Source organism: Apodemus sylvaticus, chromosome 9, assembly GCF_947179515.1.
Source record: "Apodemus sylvaticus chromosome 9, mApoSyl1.1, whole genome shotgun sequence".
In the NCBI taxonomy this organism is placed as follows: Eukaryota; Metazoa; Chordata; class Mammalia; order Rodentia; family Muridae; genus Apodemus; species Apodemus sylvaticus.
The window spans coordinates 75,438,048-75,461,445 of NC_067480.1; the positions used below are offsets into that span (position 1 = coordinate 75,438,048).

General features: G+C 41.4%; 1 protein-coding gene across 8 annotated transcripts in view; it reads left to right on the forward strand.

Moving 5' to 3' along the window:
• Satb1 (SATB homeobox 1) overlaps positions 1-22,415 on the forward strand; it is a 95,582-nt gene extending 73,167 nt beyond the window's left edge. For 5 of the 8 annotated variants that reach the window (XM_052191799.1, XM_052191798.1, XM_052191795.1 and 2 more), the window contains 3 exons: positions 15,811-16,014; positions 16,511-16,606; positions 18,199-22,415. In XM_052191799.1, coding sequence (XP_052047759.1) covers positions 15,811-16,014; positions 16,511-16,606; positions 18,199-18,714 — 816 coding nt within the window. In that variant the 3' untranslated portion in view covers positions 18,715-22,415. The remainder of the gene's footprint in view (positions 1-15,810; positions 16,015-16,510; positions 16,607-18,198) is intronic. The other 3 variants (XM_052191801.1, XM_052191802.1, XM_052191800.1) reach the window with 3 other exon arrangements.
• Positions 22,416-23,398: the final 983 nt, after the last annotated feature.

Sequence of the window (23,398 nt, forward strand, 5' to 3'; positions counted from 1 at the left end):
GCCCATCTATTATAACAACTTCCTCCTGAGTCTAGATATTACCCAGAATCCTTCTTGACACAGAAGTCGAGGCCCCACCAGTCAGTGAGCGAGCCATCCCTGCTGAAGTCCACCTGTAATTGGAGATTCCAAGAAGGGCTTGATTCCATGTCAGAGCTGGGGGAGAACTAGATTCAGAACTTCACTGATATCATCCATAGTAGCCCAGAATGTTTCACACAACTGGTTTAAGTTATTTTGATACACATTTCACAGTCACTGCCAGGGGTCACCATTGAATGGGTTCTTAAAGTGGAGAAAAGATTGTACTCCACTGAGATTCCCTTTCCTGGGTTCTCCTGCTGGCAGACTTTGCTCTGAGTTGCACTTACTTTGTGCCTAGGATACTTGGTGATAGAAAAGGGAAGAGGCATGCAGGTCAGCGGACAGGTGCTGTTAGGGACTGGTAGTGTGCAGTTTGGCAGTGCTCACCATTTTGACTGGAAGGGAAGAAGATCTTCGCTCATACCATTTTCTTAGGCTACCAGATCTCACTGTTGAAAGAAAATACATCACTTGTCTTTAGGATCTTGCTGGGTTCTGTTTGGTGTGTGGAGTGTGTGTGTGTGTGTGTGTGTGTATGTATGTGTGTGTGTGTGTTTTAAGGGTCACGGATGAAGATAAGTGGCCATAGCATTGTGTGCTTCATGTTACTTCATTCAGTGCCCCATCCCCAACCATTCTGCCATGCTCTGCTCTAGGCACTCACATGTGTGCCACTGGGAAATGGGTCCCCCTCAGTGCTCTTCCTACCTTCTCTTAGACTCAACTCTCTTGCTTTCATTTGTTTTGCTTCACCTTTTCCTTGCTGAAGTCATTAATGTAACTCACACTTGTGTTCTGAGCTGCAGGAATTGGAGGGCCCAGAACCTCATGGGAAAAGGGTGTGTAGCAATTGGGGATCGGTGAAACATCTATATATGCACTTCACCATTCAGGGAAGCACCTTGTGACTTGGAGAGCTGTGGTCCAGTTTCCCTAGAAATGATTGCGCTGTTTCCCAGAGAGTTTTTCCACCTCTGAGGCTACGCACTCTTCTTCAAGAAGATAGATAGTTGAGTTACAGTATGCCTGATGTCCAGTGTAGAACCCAGTTGTGTGTATTTGTGACTAGACAGGTGTACAGTTTGAATGAGGATGCGGTTTTGATGGACTGTACCACCCATGGATAGTTAAGCTTGACAATATATCACACAAGAGGTAAGGCCTTGAGTAATGGAAAGGTTTTGTTTGGGGGGGGGCAGATATGCTATTTTGGGGTCTGAGGTCAAGGAGAATAATTTATGAGTGGCATTCGATATTGGCTTCCTGTCTGAAGTCCATGTTGTGTGAATTGAGGTGAGCCTAGGATGGATGGCATCTTCATCAGAGACTTGTTAGGGATGCCTTTCATTATGCAGCATCTTGGCAGTGTCTAGGCGGAGTAGAGCAGAAGAGTTGAATTCTGTTGAAGCCTGGCCTTGGCTTCCTGGGCACTGGGACAGTGATTGCCAGAGCACTGTGGCTTGAGCATTGTTAATAGCTTCCTTGAGATTGTCAGTTTAGGTTTGTAACCAACATCTGAAAATCCTCCTTAACTGCCTCTATTCATATGAATATTTTCTGGGAAGACAGGCACATTAGAAAATAGAAATCAGGGCAATGTGAGAATCCCCAGGTTTATGAAAAATCACAGGCTTGGGAGGTCAGGAAAGGAGAAAACAAAAGAAAACGGAACATGCAAGACTTATCTTGCATGTCTCCAGGCACATGACTTGGAACATGGAGCATGTGTAACTGCCGAGGAGCGGCCCAGCCCGAGTGGCCTCTGTGAATCTTTCACATTTCACTCCCAGCATCAACGTGAGTATTCCGTGCTGCTTGGCTACTGCACTGGAAGTTTGGTGCTCCAAATGAAATGCAGATTAGGTGAAAATAAATTACTTTCAATAAGGTCAGGGAACTAAAGGCTGTGTGTAAAATATAGATTCACAAACAAATGCTCTTAGGAAACCCAGCTCAGTCCACGCCAAGCTGTTACTGCCTAAATTGCCTTCTTTCTTCCTGGCTGGCAATTAATTTTTGTTTCTGGATTGGGGGAAGGGTAATAGCCTAATGCAGAATAATTTTATTTTAGTTATTTTGATTAAAGAAACTAAATAACTTGGACCCTGGATAATCATAAAAACTAAAGCCTTATCCATCAAGCAGAATTTTCAGAGGTTGTGTTTTTGTTGCTGGGTAGATTTTACGTTGATCATTGTTGTGATATAAAGTTAAGAGATAGTTGTACGCTCAGTTATTTCCTACCCAATTTTCATGTTTATTCTTCAAATTATTTCCCTTTTCTATTGGACTAGTCTTCTGCCCTGTACTCTCATCTGAAAGGCAAATATTGGATGTCCATTTGCTCCTTTAGAACTGACTGAGCAGATCAGGTACCCCACTTGGTAGGTAGCTTCCTGTCGATGGCATAGCTCCTGTCTTCCCCTCCCACCCCGGATCCACACCTCCGACTACTCTGCCTTTGTTCCGTCCCCTAAGCTACCTCTCCTGTGTCTGCCCTGCTTCTGTCTGACTTCCGCCCATTTGGGAAACCCTAGGTTGGAAAGCCCAGCAGCATGTCCACAGTTCTCAAAAGTTGCTTTCCTAGCCTCACCTTTAGAATTACTCAGATTAAGGGATGAAGCTAACCAGATTAGAATGCTTGTGCTCCATTTGGAATTTGTAAACTCATTCTTCATGTTTGTGGAAACAAACAGGAAACCAGTGTGCTGTCTTTGTCCATTGGCATTGCTTAAGACATAGCAATTATCTTAGGAGTGAGCTTCAATAGAATGAATTATATAAATCTGATTAAAAATTCTCTCTCCCATTGGATTGACCTAAGGATCTGATGTAGAAATCATTTTATCAACACCACTGTCTCCAACACACACACACACACACACACACACACACACACATTCAGAGGTACATTTCTGAAAGGTTTCTGGTGGAAAGCTGAGACACCTTGGGCTATAGCCATTCTGCTAGGAGTAACTGTTTAACTCTGTCCACCTCTAAGAAACATGTTCCTTTGGGGTTGGGGAAGGAAATTATTTCACAAATGCACAGAGAAAAAGGTTTTCTGTTTGCTGGGTCCTATCTAGATTAATTATAAAAATAATAATAAGCATGTGAATGTGTATTTGAGTTGTGTATGTAGATGAACACTTAAGGTTGGGGGCAAATCCTGTTCAGGGGTTCTTATCCTGTGTTCCACTCTTTGCAACAGGACAATGACATTGGATGAGAAGAAATGATTTATTTTGTATGACTTCTGAATGGAAGGTCATGTTTCATTCAGTCCTCCATACCAGTAACAAATCCCAGCAAGATTTGCAATACAAATTTGCCATCAGAAAAAACAAACAAACAAAAAAAACCAAACCATCTTTATAACATATCATGTCATGATAGAACTCTTGAAATACTGTTTTTCTTGCTCATTACTAGGAATCTTCTGCTTTAAATTGGAGTTTGGTGTGTTAATATAAACACACATGCCTGTGTGTGTGTCTGTCTGTGTGTGTCTGTGTGTTTTAATATATAAGAAATTTCCAATAGATTGGTTTAGTCTGGTCCATTCCCACCCCCTGTCTGAGTTATCCATAAACCAATTATGTATATCAGCGTAATTGGTTTTCTTTGTAATCTTATGTATTTATTTCAAACATATAAAAACCTTCCTCTGAAGAGACATCCATGGGCTTTACCCAGACTGCCAGAAGGGTCTGTGGCACCAAAGAGATGAGATCAATGATAAATTGTGTAGAGGGAACAATTACATGTTTAACATATTAGCCTAGGAATTTTTGAATTTACCTGGGAAACATTTTCTTCCAATTTGTTTATTGCTTTCTGGTGTGCTTATTTTTCAAGGGCTTGTCACTCCAAAGCATAGTAAGAGGAGGCCTGCATTAATTGTAGTAACATCTAAAACAAACCCCAAAACTGTACCAACAAACTTGTCTCTAGCGTAGATACTCACAGCGAGTACTGTACTTCATGAGAGAATGCCTTTGCTGCAGCTAAAAATATACTTACCAGTTAAGCTACACTTTTAATAACAATGTAAACCTGAGGACTGGATGGCTCTTACCTCTTTGAATGAGATGCATTCAGAAAAAGCAAGTCCCTACAGTGTGTGTGCTCACAGGAACCCGTCCTCTTTAGAGTGGCAGTCTGGGAGATGGCCACAGTGATGACCTGCAGACAGGCAGAGTGACCCAGGAGTAGGCTCATCAACCCTTAGATTTCTAAACAGTATGGAACAGTGAGAGGATGCTCAGAAGACAGAGCTTCTGCCAGCCCCTCCCCCACCCCTCCTCCCCTCCCTCCCCATCCCTCCCCCCTCCCTCCCCCCTCCCCCCCTCCCTCCCTCCTCCCTTCCCCCCTCCCTTAGGCATTTCTGCTTTGGCTATCCCCTATTGGGCTGTGCTTAGGTGAAGAATAACAGACGTATCCTGCACCTACGCTTAACCTTCTTGGCATGGCCATTGTCACCCTGGCCCGCATGGTATCCAGACATAGTCATGCTTCCTGTCTTTAATGGCTACTTGTGAATCACAAAATTTGATTCTCTCAAATTAGACAAACTTCTGCTAAACAGGTTTGCATAGCCAAGGAGATTATGTGGTTTGAGATGGACTTATCAGCCAAGTCATAAGTAAGTTGGGGGTTCATAAATGACCCTGACAGTTGTCCCTCCTGAGGTCTGACTCCCACAACTCATAAATTCCAGATTGCCTTCTCTTGGCTTAAAACTTCTTTGTTCTATCTTCTAGAACATCATAGAGGGAAGATTTAAATTTTTAATTCCCTAATTCTAACTATGCATAATGGAAAGTAGAGCTCATTTCTGGAGCTGTCTGCAGTACTGAAAAGGTTTATATAAATTAGTTGAAAATGTAGTGCAGAAATATTTGTTTAAAATAATCTAGTGGTACATTATCTATGTAAGGCAGCAACCTACCCTATCAGGTAAATAACCTAAAAGATTGCTTATGTTATGAATTTTCATTTTTTAAATGTTTAATTATGAATTTTCATTTTTATAATTTTTCCCTCACACGTGGAATATGTCCACATATAGATCGCTTCATGCTTTTCTTACGATTTTTCAGAATTTTCAATAGGAAAGAAGCACTGTGAAATTCTAATAATAATTAGTAAGCAACACAGTAGAAACATCTTCTTTGTAAGTGCATATGTGTTTGAGGAAAGGTTTGGGGACAGTCAGGTTTCCTAGGTTTCCTTTTTGAAGAGCATTACGTACATCTGCCTTAGGATCCCTTGTTGATCCTCTGTCTCCGTGAGCCTAGGAAGCCAAATTCAGTTCAAATTCTATTTAAGTAAAGCATCTTCCGTGTAAATTTACACTGCTGGACTTTGGAGCCATAAGTGAGACCCCAGGAATAGCAGATGTGCATTGTCTTTTATCGTTGCCCAGGTTGGGCCATTTTTATGACTTCACTTCCCAACTTACTGGCCCTTCAGTGTGCTGTGGTGCGTCCTCTGGCAAGTTTTTACACTCGCTGAAGTATGAGCCTTGAGATGGTTCCAGGTCCCTTGAGAGGAGTGCAGAGAAGAGTTTGCTACTCACAGGGCTGTGTGTGTTCACGTCTATTTGGGCTAAATAGCTCAGTAGGGCTGGGGGTGGGCTGGAATAAAGAAGCCATCAGGGATTAAGACACAGAGTGTAAGGCTGGAGGACCAGAGCAGTGGGTGTGGAAGAAATGTAGGAGGCCTTCCTGAAGGCTAGAACTGACAGGAACTCACGTTGGTTATGGAGGAGACAGACAAGAAAAATTAGATTTTTAATTAAAGCCATTTGCTCTTCATATTTTTATTACATCGTCACTACAGAAAAATCAGAAAATAGAAGCATAAGGAAGAACATAAAAATATCCATAATCTCAATCACCTAGAGATATTCTGATTTAATATCCTGATTTAGGCTCTTTATCTACACAGGCATGTACTTGTGTGCATATGTGTGTATAGATGTATATGTGTGTGTTTTGTCTATTTGCATATTGTAGCGGCCATCAATTTTCTATCAGTGAATTTAGGTTACTTCCAACTTTTTGCTGTCATGAATAATGTGGATGCAAACACGATTGCAAAGAAGGTTGTGTAGCTTTCATTATCTTTTCTTTGGAATAAACATTGAAAAGTGATGTTTCTGGCTCAGAAAAGGCACTTACTTGTCTTTTAAGCATCATTGCCGGGCATTTTTACCATCTGCATTTTCACCTCTCAAAAAGAGTGTCTGTTTTATACTTCAGTATCCCAGCCTCTGGGTGGAGTTAGGAGTAGAGCTTTAAACTGGGTTGTTTAAGATGTAATTGGGTGTGGGGGGACATGGTTAACCTAGCTGTGCCCTTTGGCCACCTTAATGTGTTCCAGTTCCTATGGAATGGTGCACGTTTGGTAGTGTCTGCAACAATGTGACAGTCATAGTCGGAATGTTACTAAGGATTGAGTCTCTCTACTAGACTTCCTTTTGCAAAGGAGATATTTGAGGACTTAGGAAGTTAAGAAATCTGCCCAAGGTTTCTCACCAGCTTCCTAGTAGACCTCAGAAGCATATTGTGTAGAAGGTAAGAGGTTACAGGCTAAGTTATTCTCTCAAGCCGGTGTGGTAAGGGTCGTAGGAAGTTTCATCTATTCCGAAGCAACGACATTGCTTATTTTCTCCCTAGCTCTTTGCTGATTGGTTTGGGTCTCTTTCTCCTCCCCCATTATGCTGCTTAACCCCTCCAATATGGCCCATCCTTTAAAGCCCAGCCAACACCTCCGTCACCCGATTGCCTTTGCCTCTTGCCTTTTGTCCTCTTGCTGTCTGCCCCTTACTGACCTTTGTCACAGCTGCTCTAAACTAATAGTTGTGCATATCGCGTCTTTCCAGATGGACTGTGTGTTGTCTACATGCTTTTATTTAACTTCGCAATATTCTGTCATCTCAGATCAGGCATCAGACTGAATATACTCTGTCTCATTTGTACCAGCCACTGGGAGATTAATACCACAATTACCTGTAGTTTGTAGAGGGGTAGTCTTCACAGGGGCTGAGAGAGGAGATTTGCTCAGATTCGTTTTGGTGCTTTCCTCATTTGGACTGGAAAAGCCTTTCTTCTAGAGTAAAATAAATAGAAAACAGAACATGAGACTTTGTGGGCGGGCCTTAGATAATAATTAGTCCAACCATGTGCGAGAGGTTTGACCAGGCATAGGACTGAATTCAAGTCTCTGCGGACATGAGCTTTGCTCTTCTGTTGAGTCTCTAGGGGGTCACATTGAACATAGGACCACACCGACAAGCCAAAGGTAGATAAGGGGTATGGAGGTTTTCATCCTGCAGCCTCATTCCCAAAAGCCTTTCAGAGATGGTCAAGAAGATTCCAGAAAGCTAAATCAGTCTGGTCTGTTTACCTGTCTGGAAGTTTTCAGTTTTCATTGACAAGCCCGGCCTGCAACCGAAGGCCCTACATGGCCAAGGATAACTGTATGGAGCCCAGCATAGATATCATAAACTCATTTATTTATGGAGGCCAAGATTGATAAGAATTTACGGCATGAACCTCAGGCATGCTCTGCATTTTTGAGACATCCTTTATAAAGAATAAGAAGGAAAATTTAAGAGTTGAAAGTCAGGTGTCAATATAGTAAAGATAACCTAAATCATTCTGCTAAAATATACGCACTATCAAAAATGTCCTTGGTTGGTGTGTGTGTGTGTCAGGAGGCAGGTAAGTTGATTTTTTAAAGTCCACATTCACATGTCAGGCATATAAGCAAGATTTTGTCTTGTCTTAATTTGGAGTATATGAAAAAAATCAAAGTTTTATGGCAGGCATTTTCCAAATCTAATGTTTTAAAAATGAAAGCCAATCTTTGTTTTGAAACTTGTATTTCTGTCAAGTGAGGTTGTCTTCGAGGGCAGTGGTTCTCAACCTTCCTAATGCTGTGACCCTTCCATACAGTTCCTCATGTTGTGGTGACCCCCAACCATGAAATTATTTTGGTATAATTTCGTGACTATAATTTTGCTACTGTTATGAATCCTAATGTAAATATGTCTGTTTTCTGGCAGTCTTAAGCAACCCCTGTGAAAGAGATATTCAACCCTCAAAGGACTCACTGTCCCCAGGTTCAGAACTGCTATTTGAGATATTTTAATGGATCATTTAGAATTCCATTTTTGTCTTAATTCTTCCTCTTTCACCTTCTCAAGTTCTCTCTTCTGAAAATCCCTTTAATTTAGGAGAGTTCCTTGCTGAGCAGCCATCTGCGTTGCCTCTTGCCACGTTGGTTTTTTGATACTCTTACTATGACGTGAACAATGTGTGTGGAGCCAAAGAAAAACCACCATGCTCAGTCCTTGTGTGTCAGTGACTTAGAGAGGGTCCAGCAGAGGCTGGGATGAAAACTGACAGATGAAAGCAAACAACACTTTTTAAATTATTATTATCATATTACTGCGTAAGCAAAATTGAAAAGTGAAGATGGTTTGTAGTGACTGGACACTCTTCCAATCTCACCAAATTCCAGGAGGTTCTTCCTAGGCATATGTAAATGCTATTTTTATGCTAATAATAAATCTCCTGAAGCTGTGCTAGAGCTGCCTAACCTCCTAATAACAAAGGGGCAAATGAGAAACTTCTAGACAGTCATTTTATGGCCTATTATTACCCCAATATAGAAACCCACAGATTTTTGGCTAAGATATTATGTCTCTTAAATAAACTGGAGAGTCTGGAAAGAGCTCGGGAGTCTAAAAAACAATAATCTTAAGAGTTTAAAATAGCAGTAGTTTAAAGTATTTTCATTATTACTTTTCCTTCTTTTTAACGAATGTATCAGACGCCACACCTTTGAAAATGAATATCAGAGGGAACACATGAATACTTAAGCTGTATTTCTTAATAAAACCCAGCTTAGGAGAAGATGGACATAACTTGCCCCTTTGAATGTGGAAATGCTTTTACTGGTACATCTCTGTTCAAATTTATTCTCCATGTTTTCTTTAATAAACCAATGTTAACTTAGTAGGGAAGTTACTCCAGTGTCCGCTTAGACTCCCTGTGCTACATTCATGTTGTTAAATGGAAGAGAACGAGGAATGTACTTCTCACTACAGCTGTGGAAGAGAACATGGGTCTTTGTTAATATTAATGACTGGAATTTCTCTTTAGTCCGTAGAATAATCATCTTGATCAGAGATTTCCCTTCTAAAGAACTTCATGGCTTTTAAGGTTAATATGTTAGGTAAAGAACACTACCCTAAGACAAGTGTTTTTATTACAGGACACGATGGGATCCTGTTTATTAAATTATATAATGATTTGAATTGGGAAAGAAGAAAAAGTGTGTCGCCTCATGCCCTCAACTTTAATGTCTTTAATCAAATAATGACCTTCTGCAAACTAGCTAATTTTAAGCGTTTGGAAAGATCAATACCACTTTGCCACCAAAAAAAAAAAGAAAGAAAAAAAGAAAAAAAAAGGCCTAGATGATGAAATCTGATGTATTTAAAGTATCATTTCACCCTTTTAACCTAGTAAATAATTTAAAATGCTTTCAGGGTTGCTCTGCCGTGGATTTTACTTCTCGACATGGGCAGTGTTTGGGGTGGAAGATGGCGGGCTGGCATAAGAGGCATCCAGGCCTCACACCCAGATCTGGAGTATCTTTGAAGTGAGAACCCCCCAAGTAATATGCTTAAATACTACATTTGGGGTACAGTGTATATAAATCCCAAAAGATGTTAAAGTGGGCCTTTCCATAGTGTTTGAGAGGTGGTTTAAAACACAGCAGTCACATGACACCTTTTGTTACATCTTAAGCCTTTATGCTAAAGGTGACAGATTTGGTAGTTCTGACAATTAGAACCCATTTCCCCCATCTTATAGGAGAACACTGATGTAAAATTACCCTTGAGTGCTGGCAGCTTTGTAAATAAAAAAAAAAATTGCCCTCTATTAGCATGTTTGTGGGCAGATTAAAAACTGTCTTCATTTGCATAAGTAACACTTACAGATTCTTTTAAAAGTAGGAAATTATTTCCTGAATGATAAATTGCTAGCTTTATAGTTAGTTGTTGTTGAAAATGTGTGCTCATTCAAAACGCCTAGTGTAGTTTAGTCTACAATAGTGAATTTTTTTGTTAGAAGTACTGTTTAATGGATTATGTGCTTCGATCTTGTTCCTACCACTTGCAAAACTGTAATTCATGCTTTGCACTAAAATGTTTGTATCAAATACTTTCCTATTTAGATTGATTTCTTTTAATATCATATATTACACGATATGCCCCAGAGATTGGAAGAAAATATTCCTGCAAATAACACTAAAAGATGAAGGTGATGGGGATGGATACAGACTTTAAAATGTTTTGCCTTTTAGAACTCAAATTACTATTCTTTTTTTTTTTTAATGTATTTTTCCTTCTTAGGTGCGGCAGGAATGCATGCCATTTTTCTTTCTTTTTTAGAGCTCTTAGTTTTAAAATGTATATGTTCATAATGGTATTATATACATATGCATATTGCATTAAGTGCCCCCCCCCATACACATAGTACCAAAGTCTAATTTCTCCTTGAAAACTAGTTGTGTTAAGAACTCCCAGCTTTGTCCCAGACCAGACCTTGCAAGCATCTCTGTGTATGAGAGGATATGCAAGTATTAACAAATTCATTTCTTAGGCAGCATTAGTTTCCTGCCTCAGAATCACTGGGTACCCCTTCAGTGTTGCAATGTTAGCAGTGAATTGACTTGAACTCATTGCTCTACGAAAGAACAGTATGGAAATCAGAGATGGAGTTTGGTTGGAAATTAACAGCTGAGAGATGGAGGTGCCAGGGTTTTGATTTAAATGTGGCACAACAAGATTCTGTCAGCAAAGCACATCATTAGAATATTGAGTTTGGAACTGCTAATTTTTCCTTTAAAATGAGCATACAGTCGAGTGTTTCATGGACCATAATAAATGCCATTGTGTTGTCGCCACGCACTTGTTTGGATTGTTGTCACACGGGTTTGGCAGTCACTCTGCTTTTTCTCTTTCCCATCTCTCCCCCAGTCTTACATCCTTAATAGATCCCATAACCCAAACCAGTCAGAGGATGCTGCTTCCTCCTCGGCTTCCCATTAGCATCCCGTGCACTGCTTTCTTGCTTACCATAGCAAGGCGTTTGCAGATGGCTGTCGGTTACTATAAAGTACGTAACAGTATCTCCTTCGTGGCAGATGGATTTAAGACTTTTAGTTCTCAATAAATGTAGGTTTACAATACATAACTTTACAGGATTTGTGTTGTATATAACAGGTTGAACATATTATCTCAGAATTCATCTGCATGGCATTTTCAGCTTCCACGGGGTCCATGCCAGGTTTGGTTGTTGTTGTTGTTGTGTTTTTGCTGTTTTTTTTTCTTTTCCTTTTTTTCTTCTTCTTCTTCTTTTTTTTTTAAGTAATAGGGAAGTGCTGTGATTGATAGCAACAGCTCAAGGCGTGATTTTGAATAGAAACAAAGGGTTTGGAACAGAAGGTGTCAAATTAAACTTTGTCAGTTTGAAAAGTAGTAGCATCCTGAAAGTTGTACTAATTTATTTACGTGTGGCTACTGTTTGTATTTTGCCCTCATTAGATGCAGTGTGATGCTGCTTGGCAGTTTACCACATTTAAAGTTTAGGTTGTTCCTTGGGCCATTTTAGTTTTCTGAGAATTGGATCTGTCTCATTGTATGAAGGCTTGTTAGGCCACCGTCTTTTCTACCATTCAAAGAGTTGTGATCTAATTAATTTTGAAAGCAGTTCCAGATCTGCCTGCTTCTGGTTGTATGTGGCTCAGCAAATCCCAGAGATCTTTCCTAAAAGGATAATGTTCACATTTTACAACAAAGCACCGAGTCTCATTCTTCACTCTCTTTCCCTCTGAGCAGCATGGTACTTCTGGGGAAGGCTTGGTTATATTTGTCAGATGTTAGCAGTGTTCGGGCCTCTGGGTCACCTTTCCACATGCGTTCATTCTAACATCTGGGGAACTGGCCTAAGAAAAGGTATTGCGGAATTAGAAGGCATTTGTGTACCCTCTTTAGCTGCTATCTTCAAATCAAAGGTTACTGTCCTGACTAAGGAATGAAGAGGGATAGAATTTAAGGTATACTGAGATATTTAGTATAAGAAGAGAGTAGTCTTGTTTTTGCGAGTCCTAGTTAGGGGTACATCAGTCTATTTCTGTTGTGACAAATGAAAAGAAAAGGTGTCAAAAATGTGTACTCCCTTTTGTTAAGAGTTCACACAAGCACAACCCGTTTTCTTTTCTCTTCTTTCTTTCCTTTTCTGAATACCCTTGTAGAGTTTTAACAGTTCCCAGATGCACTGTCAAATATTTTTGTATGAAGCATCTGATTTCAGTCTCTTCAGCTCATCCTGTCTCTAAAAGGCTAGCGGAAATACGCTTCAACGCAGATTCATTGCATTATTTTTAGATAAGGAATTAGAAGTATTATTTAAGGGCAGAGGTTAATAGCAAAGTACTGGAAGTGTTATGTTAGTCATGGGCAATTAATAAAAATAAGGATCTGTCTGGGAAGTGCAGAAGACACAGAAGTGACAATATAGGCAAAATGTTTGTTGAATGAGTCAGGGTTCTCTTTCTGAAATATTTGTCAAACCCGCATGAGTGTGATTATTTAGGAATTAGCTGTCATTATTAGCTGTTTTAAAAGAACTAATGATTTTCTTTTCCAAAGAACATCTGTGATCCACATGTTTTTCTACTTCCATCCAAGCGCCAAGTGATCTCTGTCTTTACTTAAAGAAGTTTCTGAAGGATGTGAGACCATCAATGTTTTCAGCACTCTCCAAGAAGGTTTTATGACATGAATCAGTCTTAATTTAACTCTTGGCAATTTTTAGCTACAGGAATTTATTTCTAAAAAAAAAAAAATTAGTGATAGCAGCTCAGCATTTAGCCTAGTCCTCTACCAGCCATGTCTTTCTTTCTGTGTTCTTCGCAAACCTTCTCGGAAAGGCGAATTAGGTCAGGGTTAGGCATCCAGTTTGTGCCAAGGTCATAGCAGAAGGATGCAGACAAGGTGGTTTGGAAAGTGATCTTAATCAGTTATTTTCAAGCCTCCGGGGGAATATGCATCTAAAACCTATCCAACAACATTTACAGATGTGGCTTAACGAAATAGCATGGATCTAGGAAAACATGATATTTTTTATGACTTGCTCCAGATAGCGAGTGCTTACCCAGATGAACTAAATAGTATCTCCAGGAGACCGTGTGTGCAGGTGGGTCGTGAACACTTAAGACTCTCAAGTTAAGCTTTGTAGTTTATAGTCTATTCGCACAATTAGAGGCAAACCCCATCAGCTCACAGCAGTCTGGAAATGGGCAGAGTCTCTTGTGGTCAGATAGGACGCAGGCTCCAGAACTCTCATCACAACACTGATTTTTTTTTCCTTTTTTAGTGGCTGTTCTTTCAGGTGAATGCCTCAGTGTATTGTCCCTTCTCATCTTAAATTGTGTGTTCAGTGGCATCAAATAAGAGCATTATCATATGAAAAGTCGTGTGTGTGTGTATGTGTGTGTGTGTGTGTATATGTACACATAGGTATGTAAGCATTCATTCATATATATACATATACATTATATCCACATGAACATTCGTGTGTGTTTGTGTATATATATGTATATACTCAGATATGTTAGCATTCATATATATACATATACATATGCACATGAACATTTATGTGTGTGTGTGTGTGTGTGTGTGTTTGCATGTTTGCTCAAATTGTTGTTAAACTATCCAAACCTTCTTAGAGGCATTTGGCTAGCTTTTAGGCCCTGGGTATTATACTGAGCCCTACAAACAAAACAAAGCAAGAATAGAATTTGTACAACTCACCCCAAATCCTGAGTATTCTGACAGGCTACTAGGACACTAATCTGTTGGTCCCCATCTTTTCTTTTTTTAAAAACTCTCAGACCTGGGAGGAGAAGGCCTTGTTTCTTTTCACCATTATCACAAATTGAAGTTTCCTTTGAATGGCTTATTCAGTTTGAAGAGAGAATGAAAGCTGTATAATTCTCTGGCTTCATCTTCCAATAACGTAAAAAGCGGAATCCTCCCTGGATAGACCTAAAATTCCCATTATAGAGGTTCAGTGTCTAGACTATTCCTACACAACTAGCTTCCTGGAAATTTCCAAGAAAGTCCTTCATTTCAGTTTCTCAGATGCAGAGTCCCAAATGGGTAATGGTGCCTGTCCCTCAAGGAGTAGGGAAATGACATAGATGGCCTTGGTAGAGGTTTGTGGGGAGGGATCTAAAGAATAGGAGAGAGCATCTCTAGAGAGTGCTCAAAAGGGGGGCTAGGCCTGCTGTCTTCTTGAGCTAATCATAGGTCAGCCAGGGGTGGGGCGATGGGCTGGTGAGCTGTCTTCCAATCTGTCCAGGTGAGATGTCCCCACTAATGAGCTGTCCTGGGTGGCGGGCTCCAGTTGGATACTCTCCCACCCCACTTTCCCACCCCATTGCTGTGGCCCAGTAGGGAAGACAGAATGAAAGTTTGAGGTGGTGGTAAGCAAGTGTCTTCTGTTGAAACTTTTAAGGTTAGGTTGCATTGTGGTCTTGATTGAATTTTTTTTTTCCATCCTTCAATCTTTTCCCTGAAAAGTTACTGAAGTTCTTCCCTGAACAGTCATCATATACTTGTGCTACAGGTGACATAAAAGCAGGACTCTGAGGCTCCCTTTAAGAAAGTTTCTTATTGAAGAATTCTCCAAAAATGCTCATAATAAAACCATAAAGCCAAACATGTTCATGCTAGCCTGCCAGCACTGGTGCTCACTGGCATCTCTCTCTCTCTCTCTCTCTCTCTCTCTCTCTCTCTCTCTCTCTCTCTCTCTCTCTCTGTGTGTGTGTGTGTGTGTGTGTGTATGTGTGTGTATGTGTGTGTATGTGAGTGTGTGTGTGTGTTTCTGTGTGTTTCTCTGTCTCTCTCTCTGTCTCTCTGTCTTCTCTCTCTCTCTCTTTCTTTGTCTCTTTCCCCTGCTGTCTATCTGTCTGTCTCTCTGTCTGTCTCTCTGTCTCTCCTTCCTTTCTAATACGGAAAGGGGAAAGTGTAAGCTTAGGAGAGCCTCTGAGGACAGTGTTTCTCACACTGACTTGCCACCTCAGTGCCCTCTGTTGCCAGTGAACACAACAAGCAGGAAGGCTGGGTGGGACAGTCCTGCCCTTGCCTCCCCTCTCCGGCTCGCTTACTACAGTCTATGGTGAATGCTCTCTTGCTCTGGGAGTCCTTTCTTCCCAGTGTTTGTGTGCGTGCACTCAGGTGCACAGGTGTTGAGGCAAAAGGTTGATGTCTGATTGTCTTTCTGGCAGACAAGCCCTCAGTACCCTCCTCCACACCCCAGCCCTGGGGTGGCAGGGAACGGCTTTTATGTGGGCGCTGGAGATCCAGACTCACATCTGCATAGTGGCACAGGAAGCCGCCTTCCCAGCCCATGTGTCTGCCTGTTAACGATGTAAATCTGAACATCTGTCAGAAACAGAGCCTGCTTCCTCCATTGCTACAACTATCCTCTCTTCGCGGGCTAAAAGGAAGAAAGAAAAAGAAACGAAAGCAGATTGGAGTGTGATGCGTGGATGAAAAAGTTACAGGCTGGAGTCTCAGTTTTAGCACCCGTGGAGAGTTCCTGCCTGCCTGACCTGTTACCTTTTCCTCCTAAGGGATGGCTGTGCGAGCTGCTGCGCTGGAAAGAAGATCCTTCTCCAGAAAACAGGACCCTGTGGGAGAACCTGTCAATGATCCGAAGGTTCCTCAGTCTGCCTCAGCCCGAGCGCGACGCCATCTATGAGCAGGAGAGCAACGCTGTGCATCACCATGGTGACAGACCTCCCCACATCATCCATGTTCCAGCAGAGCAGATTCAGGTGCGTTTACCTTGGCCAACTCAGCGTGGCACTAACTAAACGAAGCCTTCAGCATAGCAGGGCAATTAGTAGTTCTCTTCCCACGGTCTACTTACAGGCGTTCTACAGGAGACGGCCATCTTGCTCAGGGGATACATTTCCGGCTGTTGTATTATATAGTCAGTCTCCTTGCCCTATCATGGCAGGAGCTCCCTTTTGGACTGACTTGGTTAGCACTGAGTTTTGAGTATGAAGGCTTAGAACATACCTTTTGGTGTAAGTTTTTTAAAATTCGAATTTAAAACACCTCCTACTCCCTAATTAAAATCATCCTTCCCTGGAGGAAAGGAGCCAGCTTCGTGCTGTAGAAGGTCACACACTTTATACCTTGGAGTCTGTCCAGAGTGAGTGGGGAGGGACACCCACCTGGCATCTTTCTTTAGCCTTAGCTGTCATCCAGCCTTTCACTTCACCCAGGGCAGGACAGGGCGAGTCATGTTTGTTCATCTTTCCATAGAGCCTCTCTCCCAGCACCCTTGGGAAAGGAGAGTCTAGAGGTGTTTTCTTACCAAGCCTGCTGACCCCTGCACCATGGTCCTATGCTGCCCCTCAGGTGAGCGGGCACCAGTTTCCTGTGCCAGGAGAAAGGGAGACAAAAGGGTGTTGCGATGACCAGCTCCCTCAGTCGGGGTTTTCAGATGGACAAAGCCCACAGTGCCAGCTGGCGCTTCAGCCTGTGCTTGATGTAGCCTGTACGGGTGCGACGCTTCGTCCGCTGAAAGGCTGCTGCCCAGGAGGAACTGGGTTAAAAGACTGTGGATCAGACCACGGGCTGGGCCTCCTGTGGCTCGCTGAATTTAAGCTGTGTAACTTGTTTCTGCTAAATCTGAAGGCTGTTTTTAGCTTTCTCCTTTAAGGGAAATGCCATTCATTGCCTCTGGGGTCCCAGAAAGCTGCCTAACATCTTTGTTGAATCTCTTGCATTCCTTCTTGGTGTTGCTGTATAGATATCTGTAGCTAAAATAATAGAGTTATCCATCCACCAGGAAAAAAAAATCCTTGAGTATTTATTAAAGATAAAACAAATTGAAAAAGAGAATCCCTTAGGATATTAAGCACTAAAATAATCGTGAAAGCCTGAAAAACCAACTGTTTCAGCTAAAACAAAGACAAGAAAGATATATGTTAAGTAATAAAAATAGTACTTGTTTGAAAATGTAAATTGTTTTTAATAAAATTGCTTCTTAGGGGGATAAGAGGAAATGCTTAAGCACAGGACGGATGTGCTAATACATCGCAACTCTACGCACCCCGGGTTGATTGGCTTGGCTGCTAAGAATTATGGGTGTCGAGTGCACAGTAGACACACGCCACACGTTTGTTGCGTATAATTGTGTACAGGAATTATAGCACATATGCAGATACTAATTATGAAAAAGTGTCTGTATACATTAAATTTAAAGCCTAATCACATCGTAGTTTACTATAGACAAAACAATTCGCCAGCTGGCGTAGAATGGAGTGAACCTTTATTTGAAGGGGGTAAGAGAAAAAAAAAACTTAGCGTTAGCCTAGTTGCAAACACTAGGAGTGTGTGTCTGTGTGTGTGTGTGTGTGTGTGTGTAAGAGAATTGGAACTGTCTGATAGAACATACTTGCACCTCCAAGAGGTGTGCAGAATGAAAGAGGCCACTTCTGTGCTTTGTCCCAGGGGGCAGCCACAAAATACAGTGTGGGCGGGTTTTCCCCGTGGAGAATGCAGTGTATGTCTAGGCACAGTGCTTTCCAATGGCTGGGCAGCTCAACCATCCGAAGACGTCTCTGGAATCCTTGCTAAGAAGGATTCTTCTTTTAAGTCTGCTAATGAATGACATGATGATAAGCTTTGCTGGCTACCTTTGGTACATATCCTTTTCCAGAGAGTGTGTGGCTCACCTGTTTTCCAGTTGTTTTCTCCTCCAGAGATCAGTGGTAAATGGGCCCGGTAGCCCGGTAAGCTGCATGCCTTCCCAGCTGCCCAGCTCTGAGCTCAGATGTGTATTTGTTTATTTAATAAAGGCTGTAGGCTGTTTAGCGGGCCTGCTCTGTCTCAGTGTGTCTCCAGCCCCACCCCCACCCCAGACACTGCCCAGCCTTGGCAAGCACCCACTCTTACTCCTGCGGGCTCCGAGGAGCAGCTCTGACTGTCTGCTTGTTTCTTTGCAGCAGCAGCAGCAACAGCAGCAGCAACAGCAACAGCAGCAACAGCCACCGCCACCACCTCCACAGCCACAGCCACAGCCCCAGGCAGGCCCCAGGCTCCCCCCACGGCAGCCCACCGTGGCCTCATCTGCGGAGTCCGATGAGGAAAACCGGCAGAAGACCAGGCCACGAACCAAAATTTCCGTGGAAGCCCTGGGGATCCTTCAGAGTTTCATCCAAGATGTGGGCCTGTACCCGGATGAAGAGGCCATCCAGACTCTGTCTGCACAGCTGGACCTCCCGAAGTACACCATCATCAAGTTCTTTCAGAACCAGCGGTACTACCTTAAGCACCACGGCAAGCTGAAAGACAACTCCGGCTTGGAGGTGGACGTGGCTGAGTACAAAGAGGAGGAGTTGCTTAAGGATTTGGAAGAGAGCATCCAGGATAAAAACGCCAACACCCTTTTCTCCGTGAAACTAGAGGAAGAGCTGTCCGTGGAAGGGAGCACAGACATTAATGCCGACTTGAAAGACTGAGAGAACAGTATTCTTTTCAGCCGCACCACTGGTATTTCCTAACAACAGGAGAAGTTGTCCACCTTGTGTTCGCTCAGAAAAAAAGAAAAAACAAAAAACAAAAAAAAAAAAACCGTCATTGTTTATTGTTTGGCCAATGAATCTTCGGAAACTTGCACAAACAGGAGGTTGGAAGGACAGGACAGACAGCACTCAAGGTTTTACTGTTTTACACACTGCTTGGCAGCCCCAGGTGACGCATCAAGGATTGTTTGGTAGAATTTGTGTTCAAGGGCTGCACCCAGGTGTTGTACCCTGTCAGCATGATACCAGGAATTGGTTTTCTTTTTGATTAGTATTATTCTGGACCTCAAATAAGCATTATAACTTCTGTGATTATGATTGCCTTTTCTTTAATTATCTCTGTAACACTCCACACTAGTCTTTGGAAACTGGCCCCTTATTTTAAAAGAGAAAAAGGAAAAAAAAAGAGAGAGAGAGTTTGTTACTCGATTGTATGTTAAAAAAAAGAACTATAGACTGTGGAATGCAGTTTAAAGATGACATATGCCAACAAATGCCTTGTATTATATGGCACTGCCGTAATTAAAATTTGTTTTTTTATTTTGGAAATAAAAGTTCACTGTAATTTTTTTCATCCTCATTGTTACATGATTTTTTTTAAGGAAAAGAAAAAATGTGAAACACAATTTAGTCCTTGTTATTTATTTGTAGATCCTGCAGCATCATGTCATAATTAAGTTTTTTTGGAGATTTTTGTTAAATGTAATGTTGCTTCTCTTGTTACCATACTGATTTCCTTTCTATTTATAACTGTATTTTGATGGGCAGTAAAACAAAGTGTCTTAAAAGTTTTAAATAGAGAAAATGTGCTTTACACAGTTGCCTATAAAAGTCTATGTTATCCAAGCAATTCACTCTAGAAGCTTCGGTCTCGTTGTTGTATGCAATTTTTACTATCATGCAAATAAGCTTAGGTAAATAAAACTAATAGATCACCTTAGAAAATTATGCAATTAATGTGAAAATAATTGATGTTTGCAATGTGTCTTCCTTTGGTTTACAATCAATTTTAAAGCAACATCTGTATAAAGTTTCTGTATAAAGGTGTATTTCTTTTTTATGAGTTTATGGCTATGAAAACATCAGCTATTTTGTTACAGCTGCTGTTTTTATAAGTGTACCACAGTTTTCTTTATGCAGAAATGTGCTGATTAGGAGTGGTTATTGACTGTACCTACATGATTAAAATTGTTTGTATGGTATGGCATGGCAGGGTTTGTCTGCTTATGTGAAGTAACTTTAACCAAGCTCAAGGACGGCTGTCATGTAGGGGCCTGCTCCTGCTTTCTTGGTGACAGCTTGTGGGTTCTGAAAAGCAACTGAACACTCCCTGAGATACTCAGCTCAAGCTACACGTAGGCTCAGTTTTCAGTAGTTGTGGAATTCCACAATGCAGATGGTGATCTGCTTTTGCTTTTTACACTGGACCGTCAAAGATGCCAACAGAAATGTTACTGTAGCAGTTAAGTGCTTGGAACGGCCATATCTGCTGTTTCCGCACAACCCTCCAGTTAGGGCAATACTTTTCTTCAAGCTAGGGTGCATTTTTAAAAGCCATCAGCAGCATGACTAAGGGAATAAATGGGCCTTCTGCGATTAGGGGAGGAGCTTGTTTGGTTTTGATTTGTTTGACAAATCATAAGTAGGGAAGGTGAATAACCCTGACTTGATCTGACTGCCTTTGTCAAAACTGAGAACTACCTGAAGAAAGGAGGAGTACTAAGAAATTCTGAGCTTAAATGGATTCCAAGGCTAAACTGCTGCATCATGGCCCAGTCCCTGCATGCTGTGGCTGTTGTGTTTCTCTGTCGTTTGTATCCCTTTGTTAGGGTTCCCTGAGTGTAGATGGGGATGGTTAGGTTCATGGAGCCAGGCTGGGACGCTCACGCCTGGAGACTGCTGGGCTTTCCTGTTGGTCTAAAATGGGCTCCTTGAAAACTCCACTAACAAATTTACTTAGAAACACAGCTGAGCACCTTGGAAGGCTGCTGTTCAGCTGCAAACTAATTTCTGATTCTTTTTATTAAATGAGAAAAACAGTGCAAACTTTCTTGTTTGCTGGAGTTGAGGAAAGTAATTACTTGAGCCAAGGACATTTGAATTAAGATAATGCAAGCTAATTTTAAATGTTAAAAAAAAAACAAAAAACAAAACAAAACAAAAAAACCCAAGTACCATGCAGCTAACTACAGATTATCATCTGTGGCCTCCTTTCCCAGGTTCAAGAGCGGACAGAGCATCGGGTAGAATTGATGCCTTTTTTATTTAGAACAGCCCAACACTTAAGATATCAAGTAGGTGTGAAACTTGATAGTTATTTGGAAGGAGAAATTGAGTTTTACGTAAGATTTTTCCCCATTCCTAACAGTATGAATTATTTTGAATTGATGTATCCAAGGAAATGAGTGTGTTGGGAAGCAACGCCATTGTGCCAGCAAAATGATCAGGTGTTTTAAATATCAGGTCAGCATGGTTTTGTTACTTTGGCAAATCACAGAGTCACAGTGGAGCGGGCAAAACCGTTGAAGAGTGTTTCAGAAGATTTCCCTTAGTGATCCACACTGTCCCCCACCCCCAACATCTTCATCACCCTTGTCTCTAGTTGCCTCTGGCTGTTGGTAAAATTCCTTTAACAAGTTTCATGGTGTCCCAGCATTCCGGAGGTGTTGGGACGCTGGGCGTGACATAGTGCTTCGTGCTGTTAGAACCATAGCAGAGTCAGGTAATTTCCCGGTAATAGTCGGCCTTGTGCATCTGAGTCTGTCATAGCTCCCTACACTCAGCACTTTGCCACTAATTTGTATTACACTCTGTGGCCATATAATACCTGCACATTATGCAAAAAATGTTGTTGATAGTATCTTCTTGCCACACAATATGCAGAGTTGACACATAACCTTTGAAAACGAAGGTGACTTGTGTGCGTGCCCTACCTGTGTGGCACTTAGTAACAAAGTCTGTACATATGTATAAAATGCGTATTGACTGGCATTTAGTACTAAGAAATTCTGAGCTTAAATGTCTGCCCCTAGTAGTATCTATAGTTAACAATGCTTATTGGAAATACATAGCTTGAATAGAAAAAAAATTTAAATGGTTCAGGAGTGATTGAAAATGAGTGTCCCACATCTGCTATTATTACATTCTTCCCTGGTCCCAGTTGTTCACATTTGGCTGATGACAAGGTCCTTGACTGTCACAATATTTTCAATAAATGAGATATTATGAACTGCCTGGTGATATTTTCAGCAAGAGCAACTAAAATGTGTATGGCCTGTACTATAGCAATGGAGATGGGACTATCTGTGCTAAAGCCAGCCAGAAATGTGGATGGCAGCGTGGGAACCCAGCAGCTCCATAGCAGGAGCCATCAGACACGTTCATAGAAGGAAGTTCTCAAGGGGCCTATTCTTGGATTCAGTGTTCCCTCTGAAGCAATCTTTTAAATGTAAATAGTGAATACTTGCATGTCTTTGGACAAAAGCTGAGCTACAATCTATTAAAATGCACAATTTTTGATACAATATAAAGTGCCCTCTAACAAAATGTGGTGGAAGGTGTATGTCAAGACTACCATACCTGTTTAACAATAGCATATGTTAAATAAAAATAGTTTGGAATTACTGTTTAAAACATGAGCAACATTTTTAAGCCGTTCTTATATTATTCTACATATATGTATATACACACACATTTAAATTTATGAAAAGAACACTAGTAAAGTTAAATTGTGGCTATTTTTTTTTTTTTTTGAGCCAAAGGTGGGTATGACATCATCTTTTCCCGTGGGCTATTTCCAGCTACTAATATAACCGCTGTAGCCAAAGCAATCAACTCTGGGCTTGGCTTTAATCGTGGCTGCTGAGGGATGCGGTGGAGCTGTGTACAAGGTAAGAGCGAAGACAAGCGGTCTATTCTGCACCCAGTTAAATGCGGAACATCATTTCATTGCTGCAAACCCAGAAATATATCCCAATAAGACTTCATTCTGGTGACAGTCTTTAATTCATGCCACAACATCCTCCAAGAAAGAAGTGATGTCTACCACTGTCTGGTTTGCCCCACGTGAAAGATCTAACAGTGCCTGTTAGGTGAGAACGTTAAAGTACACATACGTGTGTGTGTGTGTGTGTGTGTGTGTGTGTGTGTTTATGCATTGCATCTATAGCAAAACAATGCAAAGGAGCATTTTGTCCAGGTCACACACCTGCTGAGCAGTGTCTCCTTTGTGGAGACAAGTTTCACACCCAGTCACTTGCAGTTTTAACTTTGATACAAAGGCAGCCTACTGGCTGAGGCCTCTCTGTTAGCAATGGCTTCCAATGTGTTTTAAGCTGAGAGCAAAATTTGAAGTGCTTCATTTTCTAAGACACCCCTGCGTCTTATTTAAAGCCCTCCATTCCACTAGGAGGCATTTCCGGCAGACACCAACATTCTCACTTCAAAGGAACAAGTTCAAAGATGCTAACTGACTTGTTCAGTTACAAAGAGGCCACAGGAACCTCAAATCCAATCCCCTCATCTTCCCAATAAACTATAATACAGTGAGATTTCAATGGAATTCCATTCTTTTACAGACACAAAGCAACATGTATTTTGTTAAAAGATGAAGGTGAACACT